A 23,368-nucleotide genomic window follows, 5' to 3' on the forward strand; every position below is an offset into this window, starting at 1 on the left:
TGTTGAACAAGCTGTTAAGGAAAAAGTTGATGAGGATCAAGGTAATGAAGGTGATGATGAGCATGAGTTTCATAAAGAAGTTGATGAAGGAGTTGGAGTAGATGACAATTTTTTTGATGAGGACTATGCTAATTTGCTAGGTGACAGTGAATTTGATAGATATGAAAGACCATCCTCTCCCATTAACCCATCAACTTACATTGCTCTATCCAATCACATTGTCCAAACCACTACCTATGACCAATCGAATGTAAACCCTTATGAGCAGAACACATCTAATTGGGTACCCACTTGCTTTAGTGATGAGGAGCATAATATAAAAAGTGGGGAAAGTGATTATGGGCACTCTATCGTTTTGTGCACACCTGTCAACTCTGAGGATAATGAAGAGCACCCGAAGTACATTGAATTCAGAGCTGAGGTGGATATGTCTGACCCCGTTTTTGAGAAATAGATGTTGTTTAGTGACCACAAGGAGTTTAAGAGGGCTGTGCAATCTTATAGAATCAAGCACGGATATCTATTGTTAATTGTTAAGAATGAGTCTCGCAAGGTGAGTTACAAATGAGAGAATTGTGAGTGGTATATTTATGCTTCATGGGACCGTGAAGAAAACTCTTTGCTTGTGAAAACCTATCGGGAAAAACATACATGTTCTAGGGCTTTTCATAGTAGGATGGTTTCTGCAAGGTTGATTACAGTTGCATGGCTAGAGATGTTTAGAGGGAGACCTAACATCAAAAGTGCTGAGATAAAGGAAGGTATAAAAAATCAGTTTCAAGTAGACATTTCCCTGGACAAAGCCTTTAGGGCTAGGCAGATTGCATTGGAAATGCTTAAAGGAAGGTTTGCCTACCATTTTGAAAGAGCTAGAGATTACTGTGAAGAGTTGAGAGTTTCTAATTTAGGCACTACAGCCAAAATTAATCTACACATACCCACACTGCACTTCAATAGAATGTATGTGTATCTAGCTGCTTGTAGAATTAGATTTTTGGAGGAATGTAGGGCAATTATTAGTCTTGACGTTTGTCATTTAAGAGGGTTTAAGAGGCAACTATTGGTAGCTGTTGGGATTGATGGGAATGACAGGATGTACCCAATAGCATTTGCTGTTTGTGAGGGTGAGACCAAGGATAGTTGGTCATGGTTTCTAGAGTTGTTGTTAGCTGATATTGGTCTTGTGAGGGAACGCGGCTAGACCTTAACTTTTGACCAACAGAAGGTATGAGTTTCTTTTTTTATGTAAGTTTAATGTTGTATTTATTGTATATATTTAAACTTAAATTTAGTGTTCAAATTTTTTAATATCTACGTAATAACATTTTTTTTGCTTTTTTTGTTTTTAATATAGGGCTTACTTCTTGCTCTTGCAACAGTTGCTCTTGAAGCACATACAAGGTTTTGTGTTAGACATTTATATGCCAACTTCAAGAAGGAGCATAAGAGTAAACTATTGAAGGATTTAATATGGGTAGCAGCAAGAGAGACCACCAGATCTGGGTTTGAGGCAAAGATGGAGATGATGAGAAATGTAGATGTCAATGCTTATGGGCATTTGATGGATATTGACTGTGCACATTAGGGTAGACATGTTTTTAGTACTTGGCCTGAGTGTTACATGTTGTTGAACAACCTTTGTGAGTCATTTAATTCCAAGATAATTGATGCTAGGGATAAGTCCATATTGACCATGTGTGAGATGATTAGGAGGTATCTTATGAAAAGAATCCCAAGAAATAGGGATACGATGTTGAAGAAGTCTGGCCCAATATGTCCTAGGATTCAAGATAAATTAGAAGTTAACAAGGAAGCATCTAGGGATTGCATATCTACATGGTCTGGTGGCTCAAAGTTTGAAGTGCATCGTAAGGGAAAGCAATTTGTAGTTGATCTAGATAAGCATACGTGTGCTTGCTACAGATAGGATTTAACAGGCATCCCTTGTAAGTATGCGGTTTTAGCAATTGCTTACAATAAAGAAAAGACAGAAAATTATGTGCATCACTGCTACAAGGTTGAGACTTACCTTAGAACTTACTCACATCTTATCCAGCCTACCAATGGTGAGGAGTTTTGGCCAAAGGAATCAAGTGATAAGATTCTGCCTTCGAAGATGCTTGTACAGCCTGGAAGACCAAAGGAGAACAAAAGGAAGAAAGCTATTGATAAGGCACGAAGGATTTCACATAAGTTGAAGAAGTCATTTGCCACACAAAAATGTTCCAATTGTGGACAATTAGGTCACAACAAAAGAGGATGCAAAGTACCCCCCAAATCTAATGATGTTAATGAGGGCTAGACTGAGTAGAGACAATGAGCAACATCTACTATAGGGAGACAAAATCATGTATTAATACATGCTTATTGCTAACTAAGTTTTGGTATATGCTACTTATTGTAGTTGCTAACTGCAAATTTTTTGAGCTTGTTGTAAATTAGGAGAACAGGAGGCAATCATTTGTTTATGGGCTTAAGAGTGGAAGAGGATTGTTGCCCATCAAGTGTTGTTGGAAGCCAATCAACTATAGTACTTTCCATACTATATTATATACATTGTGCTTATTATTTGCAAATTGCCAATATTTGGTCATTTAGTTTGTTGTGCATGCATACTTACCATGTTTCTATTATTAAAGATCTTAACCCAAACGAGTGTTGTTGGAAGCAATGGAGTTGGTAAATCTAGAAAAGGTGCAAGAGCTAGTGTTGGAAAAGGAAGAGCTGGAAGTGGAGTTAAAAAAGCTTGAGGAGCAACAACAATATCAGTTTGTAGGACCGTTAATTGTTAGAACCTTTTTGTGGTCATTGTTTTGTAAAGCTTTTCATAAGCTTATATGATGGTGATACTGGACATAAGTATCCTATTTTTTGTTGGTCAATAATTTACAGAAACTTTATGAGAACAACTGTTAGTTATTATGGAAAAATTATTAGTATTTTGGTCATATATTGAATTTATCAAGTTTTGGCAATGTGCCAGGTAATGTTAGTGATTGTATTTTTCTGCAGTATAGCTTCTTCTTGTTTGGCAAAATTTGTTAGTCATTATTTTCCTTTGTAGTGATTGTATTCAATGTGCCAAGTAATGGCCCACATTTGTTAGTCAATGTGTCAAGTAATGTCAGTGATTGTATTCTTCTGTAGTATAGCTACCCACAATTGCATAGCTGCCCACAATTGCACTTTGCAGGTCCAATGTAATTGCTAGGTGCATTTATGGATGGCTAAGTGCCAATTTCCATTATAATAAACAATATTCCAATAAGAGACAAAACTAAGTAAGAATTTCCATTGCAAGAAATGTATTTCAATTTCCATTACAACATAAAAATACAAGTGGCTATTACAATTGTCATTACATTAAACAAGATAATAAGCTGCCTACTATCTCAAAATGATAGTCATTACAATCTTTCATAGTGACTAAACTACAATTCACCTATTCTCAATACAAGTTCTTTCCTTGGCCTTTTGCTTTCACTAAATAAACTAAAATGACCACCACAATCTTCCTTAGCTTTTTATCTTCTAAATCAACAATCTTCATCTAAGGTGCATTATTATCCTTCTCTTTCCATTCTATTTTTTGCTTGGGTTGTTATTTGTCCACAATGTCTTCAAGATTGCAGGAAATTGGTGTTTACATTTCACCTTATGATTATTGCCATAATTCAACCTTCCAAAACTACATGAAAAACTTCCCACTTGACATATCCTACAATATACAATATTGCATAGTAAGTTTTTATAGCTTTGAATAATATAATGAACCTCATTCACACAATTTTTAACAATATTGTTAACTACACTCACAGACTTTGAAGTAAACAAAACAACTTAGAACAATAGACAAAATTGTAGAATGAATCGTATAAAAGGATAGTTGTTTCAATAGATTTGCAGACGTAGCATTTATGGCTAAGTAGTAAGATTGTGCCTTGATGAATAAAATAAACAAGGAATAAAGAAAAATATACTAAAAAGGTTTTACCCAAAAGAACTCACATTGAAGTCAAGTGGTTAATACTAAACATGGGAGTAGCTCTTTGGCAAATGACATCCAAATTTTTAATGTGTCATTTTCAATGTTTTTCACGCTCCCTCATCCCTAAATATATCAATCTACAACTGCATCATTGTTGCATCATTGTGTAGTTAAATTTTAGCTAAATACACAAATGCTCTACGAAATCACTCTCAACCCATTTTCTCTCTAGAAATTTTCTCCCTTACTGACTTAAGCATCGGAGGTGGTTTGGCTAACGCCACACCGGCGTGTTACTCTTCCACCCAGTTCATTCTTGTAGGTCCTACTACAACAAACTCGACCCCCATCACAGCTTCGTTCATCTGCTACGACGAGGAGCTCAATTGCTGATTTTTTGCATCATCAATTCTTAAAAAAAAAAAAAAAATTAAGATTAATCAATAGATTGGCTGGGGCCACCAATAAACACAAACATTACACTATTTACTAGTAACAAACTCTTAAGAACTTTGCCTACAATACGAGATTGTATATTATGAAAGAGATATATCTAAACCAAACCAAAAATTTAGATAAAGGAAATAAACCAACAAATCCATTTTCTAATCCACTACATTAACAAAATAAATCAAAATATAAGGATTTAAGAAAACTAACATTTTGGGTTTGATTGTGACTGGGAGAAAGAGAAAGAGAGAGTGAACGGTGGAGGGATATTGAAAAATATGTGGGCGATAAAGTATAGAGGTGAGAGCTTTTTTACTTCTTCTTTTTTTCTTTAGTGAAATAGAGTGTTAGTACTTAGTATTTTAGTGAGAGGGAAAGGGAGGCATGGGATCAAAAAAAGAAAAAGGGGGCTTTTTTTTAGATGAAGGGAGAGGGAGGGAACTAGGAGGTAGGGTTTTGTCTTTTCATTTTCTTTTCTTTCTTTTTATTTTTTAGCTTTAAAATGATACTGTGTGTGTGTTTTTTAAAACAACAATAATGTGGGGCTAGGTTTATTTTATACCAATGTGACTTCTTTTTTGTTTTATTTATAAAATTATGTTTTTTGTTTATGACAACCACGTCACATTTTTTTTTTGGTCACTTTGAAATATCACTTTTTCAAATATTATTATTAATAAAAGATAGAAACACTATGGAATCTCACTTCTTGCAAATTTTTTTATTTTTATTTTTATTTATTTTTATTTTTTATAGCAAGTGTGTTTTTATTGTGTGGGTGGATTTCTTTTATAGAAATATAACCTCAATATTAAAAAAAAAAAAAAAAACTTTGTTTATTTCCTTTGGCCATTTGAAGTGAAAAAACATTTTCCACTTGACATTCCATTTACCAAATTTTCTTAAATTAATATTTAAAATGTTGTGTACTTACCTACCCGCAAATTTCCAAAATTATCTTATTTTCTAATTAAAATTCATTTATTTCAATTTTTAATTAAAGAGTATTTTAAAATATTTAGTATGCCATTTATTTCATTTATTTCAAGTTGTGGAAAGAATTGTTGTTGCATGTATTTGGGTGCTTGATAAACTTTGCGTTATTATTCTAAAATTTTCATTATTGTATGTACTATTCATTGTTAAACTTTAGTAAAGAAAATTTTATAGAAAAGCATAAAAGTTGAGAAAACCCTAAAATAGAAACCAATACCCAAAACCCACTCAAAACCTCCCTATTCAACCTAATTTGATCCTATCAAGTTGTCATAGACCCAACTTCGATGGTTGACCATGTTTGACCAAATAATGACCAAGTTTTGCAAACTTTGACTACTCATTTCTCACAATCTAACAGTCTAATTGTTGTCATACTTCACCAACACCAATATCTCATCATATTCTTCAAATTCAACAATTGAATTTGGAAATTGAGTCTAAAGCATTATGGACATGTGTTGTTGTACCAACACACCAAGAAATTTTGATTGGTCACGTTATCCTAATCCAACCGTTTGATTAAGGTCAAAATTCATTAAAACCAATATTTTATCCCACACTTTCAATCCAATTGTCAAATTTTAAATCTGACTTTGGCACAAGATGGACGCGTGTCGTTGTATCTACCTATCATGAAACTTCAATCACTAAAAATATCCAATACTCTTCCAAGAGAGTTATATGCTATATAAATATTACTAAGAATTGAGAAAATTAGTTACAAAATGCAACCAAAAACCTGGAAAATGACCCCAATGGATTTACATATGACCTTTGACTTTGCCATTTTAAAACAAGAAAATGATAAAAGCATGAAAAAACCTTAAAATACTTACCAATACCCAAAACCCACTTAAAACCTCCTTGATCAATCTAATTTGATCAAATCTAGTGGTCCTGGAACCAACTTTGAAGTTTGACCAAAGATTGACCAAGTTTAATAGACTTTGAAGTTTCACAGGATTTGATTGCTTGTTCTCACAATCTAACCGTCTGATTGTCATTGTAATTTACAAACACAAATATTTTACCACATTCTACCAATCCAATGGTTAGATTTTGGATCTCCAACTAGTTGCATGATGGACATATGTTGTTGTACCCACCTACTAGGAAACTTTGTTTAACCCTGTTGACACAATCCGACCATCCAAAATGGTTGAAATACACCATCAAAGTTCAGAAATGGCCAAAATACCCATAAACTTCTAAAGTGACGAAAGTGCCCCTAAAAGCTTCAAAATGATCAAAATACGTTTTACTTCTGAAATGACCAANCCCCTTGTCTACGGCTTAGGTCCATTGCAAATATTATTTATTGGAAGGGATCCAATTCCATCACTAATACATTCTTTCTTTTAAAGAAAATTAACTATTTATGATAGTCAGCATGTTCGTCACAAATACAAACTCAGTTAGAAAAAAAAAAAATTTTAATTCCAATAGATAAATGTTGTCACAAATGTGAAAAGTAAGGAGGAAATTTTCCCTTCAAAATATTTTACCTTTTTTGATGGCTTCATGGCTGTTGCTAATACTCTCTTTTATATTTATGATGGAAGAATGTTTGTCACAAATAATAATACCATAAAATATATATATTTTGTATTTTCAACGCACAAAAGCAGTTACAAGTGTTAATAGTTCCAACGGTTTTTCTTCAGTTGTCGTAAATAATACCCCCTTTTATATTTATGACGGAAGGATGATTGTCGCAAATAATAACACTATAAAAAAATATTTTGTATTTTTGATGCACAAAAGCTGTCACAAGTGTTAGTAATTCTAGCCGTTTTTATTCGGTCGTCGTAAATAATACTTTATTAGCAATGAACATTTTTATGCTGTCATAAAAAGTAAGGTGGGACCACTTTCCTCCAAAATAAATCATATTTTTTGACAAAAATAATAGGCATTTTCGATGAACTCAGTTTGCTGTCACAAATGTTTTAATATTTGATGAGTAATTGTCGATGAAAGAGACTTGCCATCAAAAAAGCTAGTTTTTCTGATGGCTTTTTGTAATTGTCGAAAAAGTTTTGTTGCAAATAGCAATATTTTTTGTAGCACCTTACTTCACTTGACAATGAAGAGACCCCTCTCTTTTGTAATGAATTTTAAATACAAGTTTCCAGTAGCTAATTAACTTTACAATTTTCACACAATGAAAGCAAGTCTACAGCTATTGTCCACATTGTGTAGCTCATTTCATATTCTTCCCAATGTTATCCTCACCGTCACTGACCAAATTCAACCATTCCCAGTCTCATTGTACTTTGTATTTTTCAAAAGATGATCACGGTGCTAACTGTTGCGTACTTCAGGCAAACCACATGTCCAGATTTTCCTTCCCAACATCTTGGCCACTACCAAACTTTCTGTTGTGATGATGTTCCACACAATTTGGTGCAGCTTGCGAAGAAGCTGATGAGGGGTACAAAGCGTTTTAGTGTATAATTTTCTATTTAATCACTTGTTTGATGGTATTATGAGGAATTGACCGTTTGGGTTAGAAAAAAAAAATTGCATCAAATGGGCGTCAATTTGGGGAGGGATATTTTATTTTTTGTTAAATTTTTGGGGCTAATTTGTGTTGTTTATTTGATCATTTGGGCAATTTTTTGTTCAACCTTCAACTGGCCAAGATTTTGGAGGGTCAAATTTTCCAACTCATTTTTTTTTTTACAGGGTCGTCCACAACCCATGTAAATTTAAAATTTAATTTATTTTAGGATATACAAATTTTTTTTTTTCAATTCGCGCCACCTCTACAAAGACGAAGAGAAGAAAACTAAAAAGGAGAGCTACGTGAAAAGAGAAAGAAGAAGAGAAGAAAACTAGAGAAGAGTGAGCAAAATGTTGCCGCCTTCAAGATAAATAATTAGTGTGTGTGAAGTTTTTCTTTAGGCGGAGTTTGTCCCGTGGTTTTTCCTTCAAGGAGAAAGAGTTTTCCATGTAAATTTTTTTGTGTTTTTGTGTGTGATTTATATTTGGATTGATAATATTACTGATAATATTATTTGGGACCCAACATCAATATTTTACTAGTTTGAATATATTTCCCTTTTATTGGTTACTTTGTTTTTTTCTTTAGATTGGCTCATATGCAAAAGCAATTTTTTTTATCTGTTAATCATCTCATATGCAAAAGCAAAAGCAAAAGAAAAAAAAAAAAAAAAAATAAAAAGAGATCCATTCTAGGTTTTGATTTTAGTGTTCTTGCCCTTTTATTGGTTACTTTGTTTTTTCTTTAGATTGGCAAATATGCAAAATAATATATATATATATATATATATATATATATATATATTATCTGTTAATAATCTCATATGCAAAAGCAAAAAAAAAAGAAAAAAAAGAAAAGAAAAGAAGAGAGATTCATTAGTGGATTTTGAAGGAAATAATAATAAATAAATAAAAAGAGATTCATTAGTGGGTTTTGATTTTAGTGTGGTTGCCCTTTTATTGGTTACTTCGTTTTTTCTTTAGATTGGCTCATATGCAAAAACAATTTTTTATTTATTTGTTAATCATCTCATATGCAAAAGCAAAAGCTAAAGCTAAAAGCAAAAGAAAAAGTAAAACCCAAAACCCAAAAAAAAAAAAGAAAAAAAGATCCATTTCTAGGTTTTGATTTCAGTGTTCTTGCCCTTTTATTGGTTGCTTCGTTTTTCCTTTAGATTGGCTCATATGCAAAAGCAAATTTTATTATTATAGGTTAATCATCTCATATGCAAAAGCAAAAGAAAAGGCAATAAATAATAAATAATAAATAAAAAAGAGATCCATTTCTAGGTTTTGATTTTAGTGTTCTTGGTCAAAATTTTAAAAACTTTCACAATTTTACAAATATATATTACTTGTGATCTTGATTTATGTGATTTTGTTATATTTTTTTTGTTTTTATTAGTGAGACATTGAGGTGGGTTGTGGAGGCCTAACAGAAGATCCCTCAAGTTGGTAAAGTGACAATTTTCAAACCGCATATGACAAAATCAAAACGTGCTTAATCACAAGTGGATTAAGTTTAATTTCTCCTAAATTTCGTCGATACTATCAATGTGATTGGTGGCTTAGTGACTGGAGCCTTGGGCCAACAAGACTCTGCTATACAAGGCATCTAGTGTTTGAGTCACCCCTCCCTGTTAGCAATGTATTGGTAGCAATGTATTGGTACTCTCATCCTTCGTCAAAATAAGGACTTGATCGAGAGTGGTCAATGGCTACCAGGTAGACCAACCTAGCAATGTTGACATCGCATTAAAAACCTATCGCACAATCACACCTATAATTTAAAAATGTTGAAGGCATATGAAGAAGGGTTAACAAAAGTAACTATTCTTTCTATCTCACATTGCTAGTTTTCGTCGTTATTTGAATGTGAAAGAGAACATTTAAATAACATATGCAAAATGTTTCATCGATACCATCCTAGCCCTATGGCTTAAGTCCTTAAATCATACTTAGCCTAATGTCCTATCGGTTCCACTTCTACGTATATCAAACCTTGTCTGAGATCAAACTTTGTCTGATATCTGATATCTGATTGTCAACATTATTTTTTGGGTGGGGACCAGATATATTTTAGGAGACAAAAAGATCAGTTGTGCTTTAATTGAACCGGCTATTAGGACTTGCACATGGTTTTTATTTTATTTTATTTTATTTTATTCTTGTTTTTTGGTAACCTTCAGAGAAATATTATTGGAAAAAACCGAGGACCCTAATTAAATTTTTACCACCTTTATATTTTAATTGAGATGACAAAATCTAAATCCTTGAAGTGATTACTTTCTATTTCACTTTGAAACAGAGAGTATTCAAATCCTATTTTGGTGCCATGTTTCTAGAGTGTATCCAAACTTTTTTTTTTTTTTTTTGGTTAGTATCTAAACATCTATTTGTCTTCTTTGTTTCATTCTTTTGGTTAAAATTTAAATTATAGGAAGTTGCGTTCTAGTATTTTCATTTGCTCTTGGAGGCGGCAGGAAGAACCAATATAGTTGGGAGAAACCACAAGGGGTCATGAGGGTTTGTATTCTGATGGTGGAAGTCACTTTAGGAATGAAGGTTCAAATGATGAAAGTATTATGCACTCGGGGAAGTTGGTTGATGTTAGTGCCCCAGTAAATTGGACAGAGTCAAATATGCTACACAAATTTGAGCTGCCTATCTCTGTCTCATTGTCTGAACTTCAGAGTTTTGGTGGACCTGGAGTGCTCATCAGCGAGGGTTCTTGGTTAGGAAACAACAATCATAATTTGACACATTAGTTGAGTGTGAAATCGGGTGTGTCTCTGGACTTACTGAACAAAAAATAGAGGCTACTGTTGGATGCCGAGTCCAAAAGAATGATGGGAAGGGGCTTGCTCTTTTAAAAAAAAAAAAAAAAAGAGGACATTAACCATTACTGACTGAAGGAGAAGCTGCTTGAATATGATTATCAAAGATAAGTTTTGACCAGTAATCATAATTTTGGTTGGATAGGCTGTGCTTGTCTTTAAGGGAAAGCTTAACTTAGGGCGTTTGGTCGCGCGGTTAATATTTTGATGTCCTAGAACAAAGCTTAGGCCACGTTATTATTTATTCATGCTAAGTATAGTTTGTCTATGGTTTTGTTTTGTGGAATTTTGCTCCACATGGTGTACAAAATCTTGTTATTTAGTCTTGATTAGCATCAATGCAAGATTTTTCTCAATTTTTGGTGCAGGAAAGAGCAGGACCAATATAGCTTTTGAGGTTGAAAATATTGGAAACGATATCACTTTTGATGATTTCTCCAGTAAGGTAAATGCAGCAATAACTCTATACAAAGGTAATTCAACACCAGAGTCCAAAGATAAAAGAAAAATATAATTCAGAGGAACATAAATTTTAGTAATTTTCAGTAATTAGTTTTTCATTTAGTTATTGGCAATTCAATACATCGTTGTTAGAAATTTTAAAAAGAAAAATGTTATCCATACCTCAACTTGGAACAATTATTACATGTTACCCACACACACACATATAAATGACGTAGCATCATTTTTATTAGATGAACTAAACACCTGTAGAAAGTTTATGTGGCACTCTATAGAAATTATGGACAGAGACAGAGGGCAATTGATGCAAGTAAAATATAATTTCAAGAGTAAAATTCATATTCTAAAACTTTATAGTGTAAAATTCAAATACACCCAAATTTTAGGAATGTAGTTTGCACATTGACCTTTAACTTTTTATACTAATGGGAGTTACACATGGCCCGCTAACTCCTTTTTGCCTAATTATTCGTCCTTTTTTTTTTTTGGGTCCCCTTCTCCTTCTGTCTTTTTCTTCTCCACTTACATTCCCCTCACACATTCTTTTCTTTTTCTGCTTCTCCTTCTTCCTTTTATACCCTCTTTTCTCCCCCTAAATCTGCACTCCACCTCAATCCTCACTCGTCTTCCTTACTTCTTTCATTCTTACAACCCACTCCTTAGTCTTACACCACCTCCCAATTCAATCATTGTACCTCAGAATCATACGAGTTTCTTTCTTCACACTTGTTTGTTTTGTTAGAAAATCCACGTCTCGCCTTCATTTTGTTTGTTGTCCTTGCTCTACCTCTGTGCAAAACAGGTTGCTATTTCTTTGCTCCTTTTGTTTGCCTTGCAAGGCGTTGGTTGCAAGGTGTGTTTGTTTGAAAAATTTTAGTATTACCTAGTTTTATTAGCCCTTTTAAAAAGTAAATATTATAAAATAGTTTTATTTATTTATTTATTTTTTCACACTGATAGACAGATTGAAAAACTGACTATGGAAGAGGGAAGGCAATACGCAATGAATCCTGATGTGTACCGAGCTGCTTCCACTGGTGATTCAAGTTTCTTTGAGACTATGACAGATCCCAATAGCAGTACCCTTCTCCAAGTGACAATCGAGAAGAACACTGTTCTTCATGTTGCACTGCAATTCAAAAAAATTGAGGCTGCAAAAAAGATAGTTAATTTAATTCCAAGCCTTGTTTTAAAAACAAACTCCAAAGGCAATACTCCGATACATGTTGCTGCAAGGGTAGGGGATTTTTCAATGGTAAAGCTTCTAATAGATCAGGCCAGAAAAGTGGGTCTTGTAACTGGTGGCCGACGGCAGCTTCTGAGCATGGTGAATCAAGATGGGGATACTGCCTTGCACGTCGCTGTGCGATATAGTAAATTTGATGTTGTGAAAGAACTAATTAATGAGAATGATCCAGCAGAACTAGCTATGCGGGTAAACAAGGCTAAGGAATCCGCACTATTCCTCGCTGTGGATAGACAAGACTACAACCTGGCTTCTTACATACTAAGTGCTGCTCCAGACTGCTCCTATGCTGGAAGGCACGGCATGAATGTCTTGCATGCACTTGTCCTTCACACAAGCTGTTGTAAGTGCTGCTCAATTATGCTCATTGAATATTTTTAAGAAATATCTTGTTATACTCATTGTTACATATACTCCGTACACTTTTTTTTTTTTTTTTTTAAATTCTTTTTTGAGAATAGGATTTTACAATTTTGATTGAAATTATGTTTTCAAAACATAATTTCAAAGCACATACAAAGCGTGTCATTACTTAGATTTCTAAGTATAATGGTCTTTCAGCAAATCAAATTTACAAATATTTTAGGTTGTGGTTCAATTTTACAAATAATAAGTATAGTGACACTATACAAATATTACACATTTATGTAGCATGTAATTGGTGCTATGTACATTACCACTTCAATAATATAATATAAATAAATGTACTTTTTTAAAAAAAATTGTGACAAATAAATTAATAAAACTTATATAGTAAAATAAATAAGGGTGTACATGAGTTGAGTTAGTTTAGGTTTGGGCTTAACCCAAACTCAACGCAATGGAGTTAGGTGGTAGAAAATGTCACCAATTGTCCATTGAAGTAGAGATCAAATCAAATTGAGTTAATTGTTGGTTGGTGATTGGTTATGTGAGGTGGGTCGGGTGGTGGGTTACAGCGGATAGCCCTAAAAAAAGTAATATTAGAGGTATGCATCTAACCTACCAACTCAACTTAATACATCATATTGTTTTTTATGGGTTAGTGGTGTGAGAGACCAAGCCCCCTACCCCAACCTCTCAAAATGGTTTGGCATAACCTGTAGGAATAGGTGGAGTAGTGTTTGTGCCTCTCAAAAGATAGTGGAGTTTTTACTAATATTACAAATTGAAAAAATACATATATTATTGATGAATTGAAATTGAATGTACATCTCTTGTGAATAATTATAAAATTACATGGCTTTGGTCTTATATATTATTTAAGAAAAGAGTGCAAATTTGATAAGAACCTAGTGTAAACTCTCCTCTTTATGGCCTCCAATATTATCATTCCACCTCAGCATTTCACCAATCAACAAATCAGACATGCCACACATGATAAGTTCCCATTCAATACTAAATTTAATTTTTTTTTTAAAAAAAAACAATCAAACGAAAAACCCAGCTCTACTTCTAACCTCCAACCGACAGGAACATTGCCAACGAAAAAGCTGTCGGAGCTCTGCTGTAGTTTGGAAAATACTACAGAGCTTTTGTTAACAAACAATCAAACTCCAAAAGCCCATAATGTTACAATAAAATTCTCCCACTCGTCTAACCCCAATAATCGTTGAAAAATCTGCGGCTAAAATCTCAACATTTACATATATTCTCTCTCCCCAATCCCAACCGAATAGCAAAACAAAACCCAACAATCATGGATTCCAAAAACCCAAACGGCTAAACCCCTTTTAAAACTAAAAGTACTACAATTATTAACACATAGCCCACCTTAGTGATCAATTGTCGGAGCCGCCATTGTTGCGTCGCTTTTGAGACCAAGGAGCTTGCTAACGGCGATGACCGACAGATCTGAAGTCAATGTGGGGCGATTGGAGGCCATGGTGGCGGGAGTCCTTCCTATTCAGAAATCCGGTGAACAGAGACTCTTATTTCTGTTGACGTCAAGCTGAACGTAGAAGCTCTCCGACAGCTTCTCTAGTTGCTAGAGGACGGAGGGTTGGATTTTTTATTATTGGAGGGTGTAAAGAGAGTTTAAACCAAGTGTTCGTTTGTGAACAGTTTATTTAATTGAAACTGAATTTTTTTTATTAAAAGTATTATGAATAAAGATAAAAGATAACTGAAATAGTATAATAGGAACTATGAATAGTATCAAAAAGTGTAATAAAACCTATGAATAATAGCAAAAATAAGCTAAATAGTAAAAAAAGCTGGTTTTTTAAGCTAATGTCAAACACACACTAAGTCCTTGTGAACTTTGATTCCTAGTTACAATCTAAAAATTGAAAATTTACAAAGAAAAGTTCAAATGCTTACATTACAAGATGTGAATGTTGTTACGTGTGGCTTGCATTCGGCCCACTAATAAGTGGTTGAGTTCTATTAAGACTCTTGTTATTGGATTGCTTTCAAACTAATACTCAACCATATTAGGAAATCCAAGTTAAACTTGGAATTGTTATTTGGCATCACCTGGTTGACCTTATTTAGCCAACTAGCATAGTGTATATATATATATATATATATATATATTGATGTTATGCAGCTATTGTTTTAGGGTGTATGAGAGTCGCATATTGTATAGAGTTCTAAGGCGTGACTTTGTTCTAGAGATTTTCAGGTTTTCTCTAGTCATGTGCTTCTGGTGAGTGAGAGCTTTTTGGGTGTATTTGGAGTATGGGATTTGTAAGAGTGTTTTGATACCACCTTTGTAATCTCCTTCTTTTGTTAGCGAAACTTTTTCCTCAACGTCACCTGTGGACATAGGCCAAATGCCGAACCAGGTAAATCTTTGTGTTCCCTGTGTGATTGCTAATTGTCTTCCTATTTCTATTTTGCATAAATCCACTATTATTTCGCTACACACACAACAAATAGATATTTACGCTTCCACTATTCTCAACATATTGGTATTAAAGCTTCCGCTTTTACAACAAACTGGTATCAAAGCCTTGGGTTCTTTGTTTTGGGTTGAGATTGTTCATCAGATCTATTTGTGTTGTTATTGGTTCACTGGTAGGGCGACAAAGGTTTTGTCGCCAGCAAGATTTGAGAATGAAAAATGTAACAGGAAGAATGATTTTATTTTATGGCGTGTCAAGATGCGTGCTTTGTTAATGCAACAAGGATTGTGGAAAGCACTAAAGGGCAAGAATGCTTTGCCAGAGACGCTATCAGATAAGGAAAAAGATCTCTTGGAATGGGCATATAGTGCAATTCTGTTGTCTCTTAGAGATGATGTTCTAAGAAAGGTGGTAGACAAAGAAATAGCTGCAAGATTATGGCTTAAGTTGGTGAGTCGGTATATGACTAGGTCTCTTACAAATCGCTTATGCATGAAGCAGCAGCTATACACCATTCAGATGAAAGAAGGTACACCTATTTCTAACCATTTTGATGAATTTAATAGAATTGTTCTTGATTTGAAAAATATTGAATGTCAAGTAGAAGATGAGGATCAGGCTCTAATTTTGTTATGTTCATTACCTCCTTCTTTTGAGGACTTTGTTGACACCATGTTGTATGGTTCTGGAAGAGATTCTATCTTGATTGATTATGTCAAAGATGTGTTGAATTCTAAAGAGTTGAAGAAGATAGTTTTTCTAAAAATTGAGGCAATAATCAAGCTAATGGTCTTGTTGTCAAAAGTAGATCCAATGAAAATAACTCTAGTAATAATAGAGAAAAATCTAGATCTAGAAAAATGAATGCATGCTACTCAAAGAGAAAAAGGGGAACAAGAGTACTTCAAATACTAGTAATGCAACTTGTATTGCGGTGGTTTATTCTGTGGGTGACGACATAGCTTTATCAGTATCTACTGGTTGCTTCGGTGACGCTAGGGTTCTTGATTCGGCTTGCAACTATCATATGACTCCTAGAAGAGATTGGTTTACTACCTATTGGTCAATTAGTGGTAGTGAAATTCTGATGGAAAATAATATGACCTATAAGGTCTTGGGGATAGGAATTGTGAGAATTGAGATGTATGACGGTGTTGTTAAAACTTTGTCTAATGTTTGTCACAAGCTAGATTTGAGGAAAAATCTTCTATCTTTAGGTATATTTAATTCTCAAGGGTATAAATACACTGCTGAAGGTGGAGTTATGAGAATTAATAAGGGTGCTCTGGCTTTCATCAAAGGAAACTCGGTGAATGGTCTCTATATGCTACAAGGAAGTACAATTGTTGGTGTTGCAACAATATCTTCATCAGCAAATACAAATTTAGATAATACTCGTTTGTGGCATATGCGATTAGGGCATATGAATGATGTTGGCATGTCAATATTAAGAAAACAAGGTTTGTTGAATGGTTAGAAAATTGGGAAGCTGGACTTTTGTGAACATTGCATCTTTGCTAAGCAGTGTAGGTTCAACTTTAGGATAGAATTTTTGGTGTATTTTCTAAAATATAAGAGTGTTGTTTTTCTCACCTTGATGCAATATAAGACTCTTATTTAGGAGCAAGCTTGTAAAAGGATTAAGTGTCTCTAGATAGGTAATGGTTTGGAATATTGGTTAGGTGAATTTGATGAGTTCTACAAGAATGAAGGTATAGTGAGACACCGCATCGTCAGAAGAAAACCACAACAAATTGGGGTTGTAGAACGTATAAACAAAACTATTTTGGAGTGGGCTTGTTGTATGCTATTAAAATTTGGTTTGTCTGAGGACTTTTGGGCTATAACAATAAATATGACCTTCTATTTGGTAAATGGGTCTCAAATAAATGTCATTGAATTTAAGACTCTTTTTGAGGTATGGTTTGGTACTCTTTGTAGATTACTCTATTTTGAGAGTATTTGGTTTTCCTATTTATGCTCCTACGAATGATGGTTAACTTGAGCGGAGGGCAAATAAGTGCATATTCCTAGGCTATGCTTGGGGATAAAAGATTATAGGTTGTGGTGTATAGATTTAGGATCCCATGGTTAATTATTAGTGAAGATGTGAAATTTGATAAGTTTTCTATTGTTAACCAATCAAAAGAGAGTATTGGGATAGTCAAAGACCACGGTGTTAGTGAGTAGGTGGAGTTTGAGGTTAAAGCTTTGTGGATTGTTGCTAAGGGTGAAGATATTGTGCCTCTTCAATATTTGAAAGGTACTGCATATGTTGACTTGGTATATAATAGGGCTTCTACAGATAGTAATAACATTGTTGGATTTGTGAATTCCAAATTTACTGGTGATTTGGATAATAAGAGATCTCTGATAGGTTATGTCTTCATATTATTTTGTTATGCCATCAGTTGGGAGGCGACGCTATAGTCGACGATTGTTTTGTCTACTATAAAGATAGAGTATATGGGCGACAGAGGCAATGAAGATAGCTATTTGGTTAAAGGTTTTGGTTGGTGATCTGGGTTTATAGCAAAATGATACTATTGTATTTTGTGATAGTTAGAGCACCATACATTTGACTAAAAATCAGATGTGTCATGGGATAACCAAACACATTGATGTCAGATATCACTTAATTAGTGAGATTGTATCTCAATGCACCATTGCAGCTAGAAAGCTTGCTATATCAGATATTCTAGCAGATATGATGACCAAGCTAGCTCTTTTAGACAAGTTCAAGTATTGCTTGGACTTGATTTGTGTTTGCAGTTTGTGATAGCCCTTAAGGGGCTTTGGTTTGGCGGTGGAGAATTTTCGTTTGTGGGGCTTGACCAAATTCAAGCTGAGGTAGAGATTTGTTACGTGTGGCTTGCATTTGGCCCACTAATAAGTGGTTGAATCCTATTAGGACTCTTGTTATTGGATTGCTTTCAAACTAATACCCAAACATATTAGGAAATCCAAGTTCAACTTGGAATTGTTATTTGGAACCACCTGGTCTCTTATGCGGCAAACCTTATTTAGCCGACTAGCATAGTGTGTGTGTGTGTATATATATTGATGTTATGCGGCTATTGTTTTAGGGTCTATCAGAGCTGCATATTGTATAGAGTTCTAAGGTGATACTTTGTTCTAGAGATTTTTAGCTTTCTCTAGTCATGTGCTTCTGATGAGTGAGAGCTTTTTAGGTGTATTTAGGGTTTGGGCTTCGTGAGAGTGTTTTGGTACTATCTTTTTAATCTCCTTCTTTTGTTAGTGAAACTTTCTCCTCAACGCCACCCATTGACGTAGGCCAAAAGCCGAATCATGTAAATTTTTGTGTTCCCTATGTGATTGCTTATTGTCTTTTTATTTCTATTTTGCATAAACCCAAAAGTATTTCGCTAAACATAACAAATAGATATTTACGCTTCTGCTATTCTCAACAAATTGGTATCTCTAGTTGCTGGAGGTTGGAGGGTTGGATTTTTTTTAAAAAAAAAATTTATGCATATTAAGGAGAATTGATTGTGTATGGCATGACTTATTCCATTATTAGTAAAATTATGATGTGACATTTTGCTATTGGAGGGTGTAAAGGGAGTTTACACTTTCTAGTTACAATCTAAAAATTAAAAAATTACAAGGAAAAGTTCAAATCCTACATTACAAGATGTGACACAATTTCCAATTAATAAGATTTCTTTTTAAATATAAGTTTTCTATAGCATATTGAACTTTTAATTTTAAAATTTTTATTTATTGTAGGCAACTAGTCAACTCATTTTTTTTTTAATATTTTAAAAAAAATAACCTTATTATTTGAAAGAGGGGGAATTATTTTGAATGTGAATTGAGTAAGATAATTCAAGAATAAAATATTCCCAAAACTATAATTAAAAAACTTTAATCATAATTATAATTAACATAACCAATAATTTAGAGAAAAATTTGAAATTTAATAATAAAATTTGAAAGGAAAAATTGTTTACCTCTAAAAATTTAGTCTCGTTGTAATTTTTTTCATAGTCAAAATTTCACTCATAATTCACATTTAATGAATTTTAGTAATTAAATAAACCTCAAATACAACTTATGTCATTTTTTATGACAGTTTTGTTAAACTTATAAAATAATTAAATTATAAGAATTTAAGACATTGATATAATAACTATTTATACATTTAAAATTTAATACTTTCTTTTTAAAAAATTTTGGAATTTATTATATAATTAGTACATAAAGAATTTAAAAAACACACTCATTTTTATATTAAAAAAATCGTTAGATTAAAAATAATTGAGCTCCCGGCACTTTTGAAAGGTAATTTTTTTTCACTTAATTGAAACTTTTATCAATTTTTTTTTAATAACTTCTAAACTTACAAACATTGATAAATAGGAAATATTTTATTTTTATTTTTCCAATGCAGTTTGGCATATAAAAAAATAATATCAACAAAAACTTAGACAATAAATATTTTAAAAATGGGTCCAGTTAATGTATGCCCTTAAGACATACATTAACAAATCCGTTTTTGGAAAAAGTTTTATCGGGAATTGAAAAAGTTGTCAAAACTTTTTCAATTCCCGATAAAACTTTTTCTAAAAATGGTATACTATATAGTGTGCCTTTAGAGCACATATTAGTAAAATCCTTTAAAAGTAACTAAAACAAAAAGGGTATAAGGGTATTTTTGGTGGGGCCAGGAGGTCAATTGTTCCCGTTCACTGCCCTCGGCTCCGCCATTATTGGTCTAAATCTATCTAATAAACTCGTGATATTTGGGTCTAGCATTACATATGTGTAATTTTTTATTCTTTTATATAAAATAACTTGTTTTGTTAAAAGGAAATTTCACCGTCATTGTTCCATTAATCACATAGAAAGAAAAAAAAAAACTAATGGAAGTGGAATGGAAGAGCAAATAACTAGCGCTAAAGGAAAAGAAAAAAAGAAAGACTAATGGAAGTGGGTTACGTTGTAGGAACCAACGGTGCTCATTTTTTATATTTTAAAGAGTAATAGTTCTCATTTGAAAATTTTAAAAACTAAAAACGTTTAACATGCAAACTTTAGAGACCAAGAGTGCATTTTGGCCAAAATTTTGTATAACATCATTTTCACATAAAACTACAATTTCTCTTTTATTGAGTACATAAACTTACAATTAGCCTCATTTCAATTAACACCAATCATAATATATCACTTCAGCAATTTTTTAAAATATTATGAAAATTTTTATGTCTAGAGTATTACTCAAACCAAACAGCTTTGCCCATGGTTGAGAAATTATTTTATGAGATGATCTCATAAAACACATCTCTCACACTATATGTGGATCGCATATGTTGTGAGAGAGATATCTCATAAAATTCATTCTCCTTTTAGTTATGCATGCCTTTGGTTGGAGCGCCCCATCAGCGCGGGGCGGCAATGCTCCAAGAAAGGATGAATCCAAATAGCTAATATCCGTTGGCATCTCTGAAACTCTGAGAAGGAAATCACTTATAAACAGATTTTTAAAGTTTACTTTTATTATTATTTTTTTAAAGATAAAATCATATATCAATTATATATATATATATATATAAAGTTAAAGTTGAGAGAAAATCCTTTTAGATTTTAAATTGGATTTTAATTGTTGTGTAATTTTATGTCATATGTCCCATTAAGTTTTTTTAATTTTTGTGCTAGGTAAGTTAATGCTATGCAAAAGACAAAGAGTTGCGTGTTACTCGACGTGTCTTTGCTGTCCTTTGGATTATCAATATGCTATTTCTAATCCCTATTCCGAATTGTTTCTTTGAGGATGATTCAAAAGAGAAATATCATATNTAATATAAATAAATTATTAAAAAAATAAAAAAATAAAAAAAAGAAAAAAAGAAGAAGAGAGGGTAAACTCGTGTGTTTGTGTAATATGAGAGACGGTGATGGCATAGATATACATGGTCATAGTCACTTTGAACCATCTAGGTCTCTTAATTGATACACACATACGGTGGTGCAAAAGAACCATGTTGTGGATGAAACGATTGTTTCATTTGGAAGCAACATGGACGAAGTATGAAGAGTATGATGACAAATGAGATTATTGTTAAGGGGTGGGCAGTGAAACATATGTTTCACTGCCCACCCCTTAACAAAAATCTCATGTTTAATTCAACATGCATGTTGAATTAAAAATTTCTAAACTTAGTCCGATGCTTCGAATTCTTCATTGCTGTCAAAAGAGGATGGGAATGGCCCATCAAACTACTAGGCCTAGATTTTATTTTTATTTATTTTTATTTTTTATTGTCTCTCTCCCAAGAGTTAGGATATATGTAATTTCTAAATCTAATTTTCAATGAGTAAAAAATCATTACATCTTTTAGAAACTTATTACTTAAAAAATGTATAACTTTTACACCAAATCTAATTTGAACTCATATACATATGTATAGTCGTAATTATTTTTAATTATATGCTTGTGCATATATACACGTAAATATACGCTAGTTTATATTTAAAGTTATTATTTCACTGGAGGTTTTAAACTTCTTTATCCAGCACGATTATTTCTATTGCTTTTGATTTATCCAATGCAGACTGGGATGATTCAAAAGAGAAATATCATATACCTTGGAACAAATTTGAAACCATTCCAAAAGGTAAATAATCTACCTCAACTCAAGTACTCTTCTTTATTTACCGGTAAACTATAATTTCACCTTAGGTTATTATTACATTATATATCGAGAGAAAAAAAAAAAAGAAAAAAAAAGAAAAGAAAAACCCTTTACTGTTTTTTCTCCAATTTTAGTATATCTCAAAACAAGTCAACCTAATTTATAACACTAATCACAAACCTCCGTGCAATGTATAAAAAACTTTGCATAAATATATAATTTAAATGTTTATATCAAAATACAACAAATATAAACTACATTTTCAAAGGTTCTAAACTTCACTAATTGCATCAACAAAAAAACTCAGTAACTGGGCTTGGTTACAACTTACAACCTACAACCTACAAGTACAACTTTTTTTTTTAACTCCTTATAAAACGTGAGATATAAATATTCACCACACTATAAATTTATGAAAATACCCAATTTAATAGGTTTTTTGGAATTGGATTTACAAGGTAGTCCAAAAAGAATTTTAAAAAAAATAAAAATAAAAATAAACTGGGTAGTGCTTTTGTACACTGAACCCATTGAAATTTGAATACATGTCAAATAATTGTCATGTATCTATATCTCAATGGGTCCAGTGTACCCTTGCCCATAAAAAATTTCCTAATGTTGAATACGAATTTTCTTGCTGGAAATAGTTGATGTTCTCGGTACAAAATAGGGAATTTTTCTATTGCTGAAGGAAGATATCTATCGTCAAATACGAGATTAAGCTCCAATGCATCATTTCATTAAATGGAAACTTTTTCAGCAGAGAGTTATAGGCTTGACTCCCCCAGGTCCACAGCTCACGAATTTTACCATGACACATGACATGGCCGAATAGAGAAAGGGTCACAGATAACCAAGCCTAACAGATTATCCTACCGCAATTTTATATATTTTGAAGTCCAGCCCACGTTAATTTTTTAATGAAAAATTACCACCAAATCAATAACAGAAATCGCATTAGTGTTTTTGTGCTTCTATAATATAAAAAGTACTACATTTTAGCCAATTAAATTTAAAATTTATTCACATAATGCTATTTAAAATTTTGTAAAAATACATGATTGTCACATTAATCTTGTAAATTTATATTGATACTATTTATTTAGCATTTTATTTTTTATTTTTTCTTTATGTATTTTGGGAATGAGGGAAAGGTATGGTTCTCTCTCTAAAGAAAATTTTAGAAGCTCATTTGCATGTATCTAATGCTTTCTAGAAAAATAAAAGATTAAATTACAAATTGCATCATTTAACTTTACTTGGAATTTAATTAAATTCTATAACTTTACTTTTATTCAATTCAGTTATTTATATTTGAACTTTATGTTATTGAATTTTCTAGTTAGTCTTTGTCATAATTGTGTAATATAGTCATCCCATAACGACGAAGTTTAGTG

General features: G+C 32.7%; 2 protein-coding genes across 4 annotated transcripts; both read left to right on the forward strand.

The window, feature by feature from the left end:
- The first annotated feature begins 676 nt into the window (after nucleotides 1–676).
- Nucleotides 677–1,585, forward strand: LOC112018962 (uncharacterized). The gene is made up of 2 exons (XM_024051497.1): nucleotides 677–1,183; nucleotides 1,355–1,585. The coding sequence occupies exons 1-2, from the start codon at nucleotides 677–679 to the stop codon at nucleotides 1,583–1,585; spliced, it is 738 nt and encodes a 245-aa protein (XP_023907265.1).
- Nucleotides 1,586–11,787: 10,202 nt separating this feature from the next.
- Nucleotides 11,788–12,896, forward strand: LOC112018963 (uncharacterized). 3 transcript variants are annotated; one of them, XM_065768281.1, is made up of 2 exons: nucleotides 11,788–12,094; nucleotides 12,202–12,896. In XM_065768281.1, the coding sequence occupies exon 2, from the start codon at nucleotides 12,221–12,223 to the stop codon at nucleotides 12,866–12,868; it is 648 nt and encodes a 215-aa protein (XP_065624353.1). In that variant the 5' UTR covers nucleotides 11,788–12,094; nucleotides 12,202–12,220; the 3' UTR covers nucleotides 12,869–12,896. The 3 variants fall into 3 exon arrangements, with proteins under 3 accessions (XP_065624353.1, XP_065624354.1, XP_065624355.1); XM_065768282.1 differs by having other exon boundaries at nucleotides 12,206–12,896; XM_065768283.1 differs by having other exon boundaries at nucleotides 11,788–12,043.
- Nucleotides 12,897–23,368: the final 10,472 nt, after the last annotated feature.

Source organism: Quercus suber, unplaced genomic scaffold (genome assembly GCF_002906115.3).
Source record: "Quercus suber isolate HL8 unplaced genomic scaffold, Cork oak 2.0 scaffold_918, whole genome shotgun sequence".
Lineage (NCBI taxonomy): Eukaryota > Viridiplantae > Streptophyta > Magnoliopsida > Fagales > Fagaceae > Quercus > Quercus suber.

Excerpts from the sequence above, each read along its gene's own strand:
- LOC112018962 (XM_024051497.1), top strand. The coding sequence starts at position 677 with ATGGTTTCTGCAAGGTTGATTACAGTTGCATGGCTAGAGATGTTTAGA. Across the intron at positions 1,184-1,354 it reads TGTTAGCTGATATTGGTCTT|GGCTTACTTCTTGCTCTTGC; the intron begins GTGAGGGAACGC and ends TTTTTAATATAG.
- LOC112018963 (XM_065768281.1), top strand. The coding sequence starts at position 12,221 with ATGGAAGAGGGAAGGCAATACGCAATGAATCCTGATGTGTACCGAGCT.